The sequence below is a fragment of the Manis javanica genome, chromosome 7, assembly GCF_040802235.1.
Source record: "Manis javanica isolate MJ-LG chromosome 7, MJ_LKY, whole genome shotgun sequence".
In the NCBI taxonomy this organism is placed as follows: Eukaryota; Metazoa; Chordata; class Mammalia; order Pholidota; family Manidae; genus Manis; species Manis javanica.
In genome coordinates, this window is record NC_133162.1 from 29529068 (window position 1) to 29541830 (window position 12763).

The window sequence follows — 12763 nt, forward strand, 5'->3', positions numbered from 1 at the left end:
TGCACCCTAACAATAAGGAAGTAGAAGACATTAAGAAGAGTGAGGCAAAGAAAAATTTAAGACTAGTTCTTAGAAAGCATTGCCTAGATGTTATGTTTTTTTTTTATGGCAAGCAAAAGAAGAGGTAACTCTAGAAAATTCATAAGGAATAACTTGGCAGTGATTACTTTTAGATCAGGGATCAGCAAACTATGGCTTTGGTGACCGAATCCAGCCAGCTACCTTTTTTACTGAAACAGAGCCATGCCTATTCACCTGCATATTGTCTCAGGATGCTTTCCTGCTACAACAGCAGTTAGAAACTGTCAGAAACTTTATATCCTAAAATATTAACTATTAGGCCCTTTACAAAATAAGTTTGCAGACCCCTATTCTAGGTGGTCCAGACAGGCACCAACAATTCTAATTTCTCTGAATGCCTTTGCATTCTGGAGACTCTCTTCAAATACCACCAGATTAAGGTAAAAAGGGAGAGGCGGAGTATATGGGTACATGCCTCAAAACCTGTATCTGTCCATTACCTATACTGGCTGAATAAAATGCCAGGCAGCTGAAATAGAAAGGAAATATGGACAAGCAGCAGGAGAAAATGCACAATAAGAAAAGAATCCACTGGGTAAATACCTGTGACTGGACTGGAGAACACTCCGAGGGCATGTGTATCATCCACCCACTTAATATCAAATCCTTTCTTACTGCAACAGAAGAACACAATGTTATTTCTTAAAATAAAATTTACTTTTATGAAACATCTTTCAAATAGAGTCTCATAAAGCATTTCATTATGAGATAAAGAAAAACACTCAGCAAGCGCACAGGTGGAATAGGAATAATGACACGAAAAAACAGCTTGGAGGACAGGAGAAGCCACTGAATTTTAAAAGCAATAATACCATCATAAAGAACTACCTGGGAGTATTTTACGTTCCCAGCCATTTTATAGACATCAACTAATTAATCCTCACATGTCCCTTGGGGAGGTAAAGTATTTATCGCACTATTTACAAGAGATGTTCTTATGGGCACAGAACAAGAAGAGATGGAAAGAGGAAGCAGAGGAGGGGTAGAAGAGTATTAGAGGAGAAGGTAGACAGGGAAGGTCACTTGGATTTAATGCAAATATAGGCTCAAGGGCAGAGACAGAGAAGGAGAGGAAGACAGGTCATTCAAAGAAAAAAAAAAGCAATGGAGAAAAAGGGCAACTATAATCAGTGACTGACTTAGTTGTTCTAGTTGTAGAAGCAAAGTAAGAAAGGGAAAATAGGAAAGAATTGTGGCAAAGTCAGAAAAATTCAGGATAAAAGAAATCAAAAGAAATATCAGACCAGATTAGAAAGACTCAGAAGAATGACCATGAAGTACTAAAAATAAACTTTTATTTTGAAGCAGGAGCACAAGGACTATCAGGATGACACAACAGTATTACGTTTTTCAGTCAGCAGCTTAAAACTGCTCTGGACCAGGTTCTATCACCTCTGGCCAGTTTAACCTCTCTTGAAGCCAGGTCTGCTCATCTATATTACTAATTTCCTAACAGAGTTGCGAAAATGGAAACAAGATTGTCCATGACAAAGCAATGAGCTGGGTGTTGAGCACTTAGTGCACATTTAAGAAATGAATGGTGCTCATTATTTTTTATTATTAATAGCAATATTCATCAGGAAGGTTATTAATGTTGATGAAGATGATCAAAACATGAAGCTGACTCTGGTGTTTGACTCATAGGCATTATTATAGGCTTTTGTACTATGACTTTTTCTTTATTTTTATAAAGCACAATAAAGAAAAAGAAAACCTGCTAACCTCTTTAACAAGTGAAGAAAAAAAAAATTCCTCTCAGGGAAAAAGAAGTAATGGGGTCTTCGAAGGTTGGTTAAGAGAATTTCCTGACTGTAGGGGTAAGTTTGACCATGGCATAAAATGACCGCAGGAGTTGAAGACTGGGAAACATTCAATAGTAGAAGAGCCTATGTTATAAAATAGCTTACAAAAAGGAAAGAAAAATACCTAGAAGGGCTCTGGAGGGCCTTTGAGACTTCAGAATTTCATAATCCTTCAAAATACTTCTCCTCTTTGGGAATGTTTTTGGGTTTGATAAAACATATCTTACAGGTAAAATAAAGAAAACAAAGCAAATGGAAGTTAATTCGTAGGAATGAACTACTCTTCAGGAAATTCTAAACATCAACAAAACTGATCCTTGGTTCTAAAAATCAAGGTAGTTCTAATTTGGGATTTGATTTCATTGACTGCTTTCTAAAATATATTATGTATTTCATATAAAATAGGCCCAATCCTGGGTCTTAACATAACTGTAATCAATTAGACTGACCTACACTGTATATTTAGAGTAAGGTGTATGGCAGAGATTAACTGTCCTCCAGGATCCAGTCATCTCTTCTTTTAGTTATAAAACTGATACTGCTCCCCAACCAAAGTTAAGTGAGATGCATGGCTGCTAGCTAGTTTTGCCTGTTCTGGAATTTTATAGCAAAACAGGATACTTGTTTTTGTACATAAAGTTTCAATGTATATAGCCATACTCGAGGGCTAGACTCTGATACAGAATCTTATAAATTTAATATGTACATAAATTTTAAATTTAAATTTTTAATATCAGACAATAAACCTGGTTCACTTTTAGTATAAGGATTGTAGCATTAAAGTATAATCCTTTGTGGTATTGACTTTCTTCTAGACCCTGAAAATCTTATTCTTACTTTCTTAATTATTTATTTATTCCAGAACCTTATTTTTTCTTATAAGCTAGAGACACACTTTTGACTCTTTTACCTTCTCCTATATATGTATGAACTATATACATAACAAGAGTTATAGCATAATTGTTCTCAAACCCCTCTTTTATCAGCTTTATATTTTCACTACATAATTTAATTAATTAAAATTAAAACAATGAAATATAAATGTGAAAAAGAAGAGTTGTTGTGTCTATAATAACTTAACTGAATACTTTGGAAGACTAGAGAAAAGTGGAGTAAAAAAAACCCCAAAGTTTATCAATCATGTTTGGCAAAACAGCTATAAAAGACACAGAAAATATTTTAACATAGAAAGAATATGCACTCAGATTGACTCTGAGGGTAAAGTTCTTGCTCCAGTGTAAAGAAATGCAACTTGTAGGTGATATATTATGAGGGTGATAACAACAACTCTTCTGTCAATATACCAATAACTTGGGGGCCAAAAAGCCTTGGTAGCACATCAAAGACAGGCAAGTGAATGCACATTTATATGTGTTGTTAAAATAAACTAACGGAGACATATAACTATCATTTTTTACATTCTCCATTTGACTATTTCTATCTCAGTGGTCAGAATAACCTCAAGTCAGTGATTTAATTTATAGTTATATTAAGTTGTAAGGGCACTGGACTATTAGGGCCTTAGTGCTTGGCAGAAGAAAACACATATCCTCTCAGGAGAAATCCTCTTCTTTTATTGTAGGTCTCAATTCCCATAAATGAAATTCCAAAGAAAATGGTAGGCCCATAGTAAAAAAATTAACTAAAACTCTACAAATTACACACTACGAGCAAGAATCTGCAGAAAGAAAACTAAAAGGACTTCAGGTAAAGGAATTATCAGACATAGACTACCAAAGATTCATTTTAATATACTTTAAGAAATTTTTTAGATCTTGAAAGTATTTGGAAACAAAACTCAATGGATAGATGTAACATCCAATTAAACACAGCTGAAGAAAAAATGAACTAGAAATTAGAGCAAAGAAATTATTCAGACTGTAACAAAAAGGTATAAAATTTGAAAAAGATATTAATGAGGATTAAGTAAAAATGTCTAATATATATTTAATTGGCATCTTAGAGAAGGTAAAAGAGGGAGATTGGCAGAGGCAATATTTGAACAGATAATATCTGAGTGTTCTCCAGAATCAATGAAAAACATTTAATTCACTGATTTTAGAAGCCCAAATAATCTCAAGAAGAATAAACAAAAAGAAACACAAAGCCACATCATACTTAAAATGCACAATACCAAAGACAAAGAGAAAACTTTAAAAGCATCCAAAGAAAAAACACATTACATTGAGAAATGACAATTGTTAGATTTTCAGGTGGGTTCTCATCCTCCACAGAGAAAGATAGGAAACAGGAGAACAAAATCTTCATGTTTCTGACAGAAAGATACCTGCCAACCAAGAATTCTATACCTAACAAAAATGTCTTTCAAGAATGAAGTTGAAATAAAGCCATTAAAAAAGCAACAACAAAAAACCCAACTGAGTTTCTTACCAACAGACTTACACAAAAAGAAAACAAAAGAATCAAAATAATCACAATACTGTATTATTTGGGGATGGAGGCAAAGGATGGAATTAAAAGCCCTTCTAGTGTTTGGAAAACAGTGTGATTATGTTAACTTTAGCCACTGACAAGTTAAGCATGCATTTTGTAATTTCTAAAGTAACTACCAAAGAATAGAAACAGAGTACCATTTCCTAAAAAATGGAATGAGAAAAAAATACCTCAGCAATCCAAAAGAAGGCAAGAAAGAAAAGAAAAAGATGGGACACAATAGATGGCAGGCATACACCCAAACATATCAGTAATTAAAATAATATAAATGAACTAAATGCACCATAAAGACAGATTCAGAAGTCATCACTGATGATGTTCTTCTTAATGCTAAAATGAGGTCAAGCAAGACTGTTTGGCATTTTTGAGGAACTTAGAAGACAAAGTTTGATACAGATTTCTAATGGGTTTGGAAAAGACAATAAACTTGATGCTAAATTACACAAAAGGGAATATGAAAAACAGAAGAGATGATTTTTCAAAAGACTTTAAGCTTTTTTAATTTTGATATCATAATGTACAATTACTTGAACATATGGTTACTAGACTCCCCCCATTATCAAGTCCCCCCCACATACCCCATTACAGTCACTGTCCATCAGCATAGTAAGATGCCATAGAATCATTACTTGTCTTCTCTGTATATACTGCTTTTCCCATGTCACTCCCCCTATATTATGTGTGCTAATTGTAATGCCCCATTTCCCCCCTTATCCTTTCCTTCCCACCAACCCTCCCCAGTCCCTTTCCCCTTGGTAATTGTTAGTCCATTCTTGGGTTCTGTGGGTCTGCTGCCAGAAGACATTTTTTAAAAACTTCATCCCACTTTTCCTAACATCCCCAACCATTTGCAAATACTTACTGATAACTGCAGAAAATCCGTAGGAGGTCTTCAGTACGAAATTCTTGGGGGAAGTCATAAATTTCAATGACATGTGGGAATTCACAATCACTGAGGTCAATATCAGAAACTTCATGGTTGTAATAATCAAATCTAGGTTCCTGGATGTTTTCTCTATTCTTCATATTCCCTGATAACTAGCAAAGAGGAAGCATATGTGACTAAATATATCAAGCCAGAGTTTTATGAAATATTCTACCATATACAAATAATCCTTGTAAGATAAATTCTAGCCGAAATAAGCAGGCGAAGAGAGGCAACAAAGGGCCAGGTAGTTTATTTGAGCGCAAATTCCTGGGTCATGTTCCACGGTCTGGCTATCACAGGCTGGGGAAGTCACACCCAGTCAGGGAGGTGGGGGCTTATAAGAGGTTAGGAGGGGGAGGAGTGGGAAGCTATCCTAGGGGGAGATTGGCTAAAGGTGACATAATAGACAAGTAGAAACTTTTTTTCCTTCCAAGAAGGAGGAGGCTGACATCCGGGTCTTAGCTGGCACATCAGAAGGATGGAATTCAGGAAGAGCTGTCCCCTCTCCATATAAGGCACGGACCTTGGGGTCTGGTCTGTTCTCCTTTTATAGTATCTCTCTGTTCTGTTTGCATATCCTTGTATTTCCTTCCTCCAGCCTAACAATCCTCATCTTTGTCCCCATGTTCCATTTCTTAACCTTCAGCACTGTCTCAATATTAATACTATTCATTAATATAATAATGACCAGGGGTCTATCACCCAGTTTATCCTATCCATGTGGAATACTTCTGAAAAGGTGCTGAAATTCCAGCAAAGACAGGCAATGCATGAAACTTAACTTGCATCTATCAACAAGCATGTGAGAAAATGTAAAATGATTAATGTGGTGAGTTACAAATTGTACATCTTGGAAAACAAACTTCAGAAAATAGCTGAAGAGATGAATGAACAACATTTGTTTTATTTGAGCTTATTGATCAGGCTCATGTCATGGTTTTTTTTCTGGAAGTGAACAAAAACAGAACAAAATTTTTAAAAATGGAAATACTTTTTTAGTCTACCTTTTGTTAATGTAGTTTACAAAGAAATCTGTTAAAAGACAAATAATGTAAGTGATACAAGTAATTACATTTAAGGTCCCCAGAATGAGAGCTACCTAAAGGAATTCACACATAGCAGGTTAGAAAAGGAATTAATAGTAATGAAAAATCTTAAAATTCTACTATTCTGTGAAAAAACATAAAGCTATTAACTATTTCACAGTAGAAGCAGGAGAAGGAAAAGGAAAAAATGGAAAGTGGCAGTGAAGCCATAACAGTCACCTTGCCATTCACTTGTTATAAAACTTAGATGCTAGTACTGACCACCACAGCCTTCAGAACCAGTGTCCTCTCCCATTAGATCAAAAGTCCAACTAGATTTATATCCCTTCAAGCTTTCTGTCTCTCAACTGTTCCTCCTTTCTCATTAAATGAGAAAATGAGAACTTTTAGTGCCAAGGATGTATCTCCTTTAGTGGCAGAAGTAAAAAATGGATTCAAGAATTTTATTTGGGAGGAATGGCAGGAAGAAGGCGATTGAGGTAAAATCAACAGAAATATTTATCACTATGCCTCTACTTCCTTTTCTCCACTAAGCTTCAGCTTTATATCTAAAAATATAGGAAAAATAATAGTACCTGCACCTCATACATAGGAATGTGGATTAAAAGGGATGACAAAGCACACCTCAAGTATTCAATGAAATCAACCTACTTCAAACAAATGTTAACTGAGTGCTGAATCTATTACAGGCAAACCACCATGTTATTTCTACTCTGCTTAGGATATAGAAAGCAGGAAGAAAATATTCCTTCCACCATAACGAGAAAAGACCAATGATCAATAAAATCATAACTCTTGAGTTCATCAGACAGCTGAGTATGCAAAACAACCAAGGAAACTGAAACCCAAAAGAATGACACGCACCTCCGAAGAAAAACAACACATAAACTGTTTTGCCTTTGGCAAATCATGGGAAGAAGTGGTCACCACACAAACAGGTGAGAAGGTATCAGCTAAATTTCAAACAAATTTTTAAAAGCCTAAAGTGGGCTTGTCTATCAGTTTAGAATAACTCAAGAGACTCAGAGACCATGAGAGAAATCTGCTATCACTTGCAAGTCCAGTGGTATGACAGTATCAGTTTTGAATTACTATGGTTTTATTACAGGTTTTGAAACCAGCAAGTTTGAATCTTATTACTTTGTTCATGTTTTTCAAAATCATTTTGACTATTCTGGGTCCCTTGGGTTTCCATATGAATTTGAGGATCAGCTTGTCGATTTCTATCTTCCCGCCCAAAAAAGGGATTGTGTTGAATATGTAAATCAATTTGGGAAGTATTTTAATGATATTAAAAAGACGAATATGGGGTGTCTTTTCATTTAGTTAGGTCATCTTTAGTTTCTTCCAACAATGTTTTGCAGTTTTCAGAGTATAAGTTTTATACTTCTTTTGTTAAATTTATTCATAAATATTTTATGCTTTATAAATGGAATTGTTTTCTTCATTTCAATTTCGGATTTCTGGCATTGACTTTTTGAGTTACTTTGCAAAAACCGAATAAACTGAATCACTGCATGTCCATGCATTTATAAATTGGGGCTAAACAATGCATTGTAAGAGATAAACAATACATGACTACAAAATACCTTGGAAATATAAATCCAAAGAACTAATTATAAAGAGGAAAGAAAGAGGCACAATGGTGTGACAAGAAACTGTGATTATGGCCTTTTGCTTGCTCTAACCTGGTCAGCAAAATTGAACTTGTATACTTATATCCCATTTCTGAGATAACTACTTAACATTTTGGCTTCTGGGACTGGTTAAATCCAAAGTGTTAGTAAGAGCAAAACACACAATTCTCATTCTACATTTCACAGAACCATAGACACAAAGCCTACAAGTAGCATACTCCTGACTACATTTTCCTATAGTACTCAGACCCCACTATTATCAGGGATTCCTAACTTTTCCTAAGAGGAGGAAGAACTTCATTTCATTTCCCCACGGTATAGATATTGTTGGGATCAGCTTACATTTCTTCTACTGTTAACACATTTTTTGTGGAGGTAGGTGGGAGGCCATATTGTTAATGGTACAAGTGAGATTCTTTTGTAAGAATCTCAGCAAAACATGCAAGGAGGCCTTGACAGAGTAAAGGAGAAAGGAATATACAACCTAAAAGGGGGAAATGTCTTAAAGAGGACAATATGGTATGATGTGAGGACCAGAGTGAGACTGTGAAGGAGAAGTTTGGGCAGGGCGCAGGGAGGAGGCACTGTCATACAGGGATCAGACATGGCAGCATAGACAGCTTTAAGGAAAGGCCCTAACATTTGATGCAATGATTATGAAGATACCTTTGCAGTTAGACCTGCATTGTCTAACAAAGTAGTTGTCAGCCACATGTGGCTACTGATTACTTAAAATGTGGCTAGTCCAAATTGAGATGTGTTTTATGTATAAAATATACATTGGATTTCAAAGACTAAATACAAAAGAATGTAAAGTAGCTCATTAATAATTTCTTATATTGATTACATATTGATAACTTGGATATATTAAAATATATTATTAACTTCAAGCATTTCTTTTTACTTTTTTGAATGTGGTAACTAGAAGTTTTTAAATTATATATATGGCTCACATTTGTAACTTGTACCAAAACATTTACTGTTAAGAGTCACATGTACTGAGGCAATGCTCGCTGTATCATTCAGGTGGAACCTTCATACTGTAAGACCCACATATATATTTTTCTTTTTTATAGCTAAGAAATTTTTGATAGAGCAACAACAGAGGGGAAAGGTTAGAATTTTATTTCTTTTGATCTAATATAAACCAAGGGAAAGTTTACAAACTCAGAACAGTTTTGAATTATGAATCACAAACATTTTAGGATTTTTACCGGTGGTCTGTTTTGCTATTTATAAAGCATAAGTGAAATCTGAGTATTCCTTCATATGCATAACCATCTTCCACAAAATCATTCAACTAAATTAAAATTATCTTCCCCAAAGTGAGGATTTTAAGACTCTCATAGCCTAGTAACAGCCTATTCTTGAAAAAAGTCTGTAAAACATTACCTGATGTGCTATGACATAAATTGCACTGACTTCCATTTGTAGGGGAAAAAAAGGATGGGGAGAGTAGGTCAAGAAGGCATGGATCATTGATCTTTTTATTTTTTGTTGATTCTTGGTTCTTCAAGATACAAAAGGAAAAAGAAGTTCTGAAGTATAAGCCAGTTACTCTTTACAACCAAACAAAAAGCTACATTTTTTTAAATAAGGTTAAATTCATATCCCTGTCACATGGGCATGTCAAATGAGCCCAATTACTAACATGGAGATTGTTATTAGCCCAATTACTAACATGGAGAATTGAAACACAGAGACTAAAGGATAACCCTAGGGTTAAAATCAAAATACTGACAAAGTTTGAACCATAACTCAGGTTTCCTGATTGCTAGCCTGGTATTCCTTCCATAACATGACGAAATGGCCTTAGAGTGAATAGAATCTGAAACAGTGGCTGTATCATTGTTCAGAACAACTAATTCTCTCTGATTAAGGATTTATGAATATAAACTGTTCTAAGAGGAAAAAAAGAAGAAAAAGAAACAAGGAGGGAAGGAAAGAAGGAGAGAGGATCAATAGTAAAGCTGAAAAGACAACTCAAGAGTTGCTGATTTCTTTCCAGTCCTATATTCTAGATAGCATATAGACTATAGATGAAACTTCCCAAAACACTGCTTTCATCATGCCATTCCTTTGATCAAGAATCTTCAATGGTTGCATTTAAAGCTACTATAATCTGCTCTATCCTACCTGTCATAGCAGAATAATGGCCTCTCAAAGATGTCTATGTCCTAACTCCATTAACCAGTGAATATGTTATATAGCAAAGGAGAATTAAATAAGCAGATGGAATTACAGTTGCTAATCAACTGATTTTAAAACAGGGAGATGATCCTGGATTATCTGGGTGAGCCCAGTTACAAATGCAAGAGTACTTAAATGCAGAAGAGCTCAGAGGCAGAAGAGGCAGTGAGTCAGTTATGTGATATGAAAAAGACCTAACTGTCCATTCCTGGCTTTGGAAATGGGGCCACGAGCCAAGGAATGTGGGCAGCCTCTAGAGGCTGAAAAAGGCAAGAAAATGGATTCTTCCTTCCAGCTTCTAGAAAGGAACACAGCCCCGCCAGTACATTAATTTTAGTCCATTGAGACCCATTTTGGACTTCTGACCTCCAGAACTGTAAGATAATAAATTTGTACTGTTTAAAGCACTAGTTTGTGGTAATTTATTATGGCAGTAATAGTTAACTATCGTTACTAGCTTTATCTCATGTCATCCCTTAAAATATGCTACATTCCAACCAAAGAATAATACCATGCCTAAACACACCTTGTTTCTTCCTGACTATTGCTTTGGTCACATTATTTTTCAAATGCTGACGTGTCGATTTGCATATCTGAAAATATCACATCATTCTCCAAGGACATAATCAAACACCACCCTCTTCTAGTATTCCTCCCCTAAATACTCAAAAGCATGTATAATCTGACTGTTCCCCTATAGTTCCATAGCATTTATCTTATCTGCACTATTTTTATAATATTCATTACACAACACCTTACATTACAGCTAGACCTGTCTCTTCCTCCAACCTTATCCTGACTGCCTAACAACCCACCCAACAAACATTTAATATGTGCTTACATACATTAGAAAAAGAACAAAGAACTTTAATATATATAAAGTTGTAAGAATGAAAAATGTGCTACCAGTGGGTAGAGGAGAACAAATTGTGCTTCCTCATCTTCAATGCCCAAGTAAAGACATAATATAGAGAAAATGCAAATAAAAATACCATAGGTAGAAGCGTGCAAAGGCATGAAAGGAAATAATGTGAGAACTTAGGGGAGTGTTTAGAGCTTATGTCCCCCCAAAATTCATGTTAAGTCCTAACTTTCAATACCTTAGAACATGACTGTATTTGGAAAGATCTTTAAAGATGTAATTAAGTTAAAATAAGATCATTAGGGTGGCCCCTAATCTAAAATGGGTGGTATTTTTTATAAGAAAAGTAATCTGGACACAGACACAGAAGGAAAACCATGAGAAGACACAGGGAGAAGACAGCCATCTACAAACCAGGGGAGCCTCAGAAGAAACCAACCCTGCTTACAACCTAATCTTGGACTTTTGGGCAGACTTGAGAGAAAACAAGTTTCTGTGGGACTCTGTCACAGCCAGTCTGGGGTACTATTTTCTGGCAGCCGTAGCAAACTAACACAGGGAGTAAAGCTGTAAAGAAAGGCTGGAGTTTCAATTTCCTCATCAATACTCTGATTCTGTAATTCAACTATGAAGGACATGTCATATTTATCCCTATATTTCCCCACTGCACACATTATCTTGCACAAACTAGGCATTCAGTAAGTATTTGCCAAACGCATAAAATGCACTTGCCTCAAATTAATTACTTTGCCAAAGTGAATGTTAAACAAGACTGATTCTACACAGAGCCTTCATCAATAAGGATTTGATTTATGCAACATATGTTTTTTAAATGATTCTGGATGGCATTCTGAAATTTGAAAAAAAATTAACACTTTTTTTCTTTCCTTTTGCCAATAAACTTTAATTGCTCTGGTTATATAGATCATGCAGAAAATCTAAATTAATAAATTTTTAAAAAATTTCAAAATAGATCACCTAAATTTCTGAAAATTTAGGACTTATATCTGGGAACATTCTATATATTTTACAAGCTGTTCTCACATCCTGGAATGCCCTGTCTGCTCCTGATGCTTCTTCTCCTTTAAGGCCCAGCTTCAATTTTTACCTCCTCTTGGAGCTTTCCCTGCGGACTCCAATATGGTGGTCTCTGCCTTCCTATACTACGTCCTAACACTTGGCAGGTGGAATATACTGTATTTCATCAATTCTAAGATGCACATTTTTTCACATTTTAACATCTCCAATGTCAGAATGCATCTTACAATCATGCATACTGTCACTGATTGCTGGCACATGCATGGGCAACAAAAGTATCAGTTCCAAAACTTGCAGAAAGGGTGGTTGACAGTGTGGAAGATAATTCGGATATACAAACATTTCTATATAAATGCAAAGGTGGCTTAAGAATCCAGCAAAAATGATTTTTTGCTTCCTTTATATATCCTTTTAAGAAAATGCTGCATCATCAAAGTTCTTGATGGTATAGAAGTTGATACAGGAAGGATAGGCATCATATCAATGACTGAGTTAGGAAGAGCTGGACTGTGAACGTGAAGTTTTAAGAAAACCTTAACCAATTTATTTCACCTATTTTTCTTTCTGTAAAAACAAAGACATAAAAATTTATGTCTAATTAAATCTAAGAGTTTTTTCAATATGTATAAAATAAAAATTCTAAAGGATAAGCATTGTATGAAAGTTTGATTTTTCTTTCTTCGTGATGTATAAAATAATGTACTTCACAATCAACAGCATTTTCA

General features: G+C 35.1%; 1 protein-coding gene across 9 annotated transcripts in view; it reads right to left on the reverse strand.

The window, feature by feature from the left end:
• Positions 1 to 12763, reverse strand: part of R3HCC1L (R3H domain and coiled-coil containing 1 like) — a 140905-nt gene that overhangs the window by 14494 nt on the left and 113648 nt on the right. For 7 of the 9 annotated variants that reach the window (XM_037015729.2, XM_037015732.2, XM_037015734.2 and 4 more), the window contains 2 exons: positions 5200 to 5375; positions 625 to 695 (listed from right to left, as the gene is read on the reverse strand). In XM_037015729.2, coding sequence (XP_036871624.2) covers positions 625 to 695; positions 5200 to 5375 — 247 coding nt within the window. Of the gene's footprint in view, positions 1 to 624; positions 696 to 2007; positions 2106 to 5199; positions 5376 to 12763 lie in introns of those variants that run through there. The other 2 variants (XR_005060655.2, XM_073240579.1) reach the window with 2 other exon arrangements.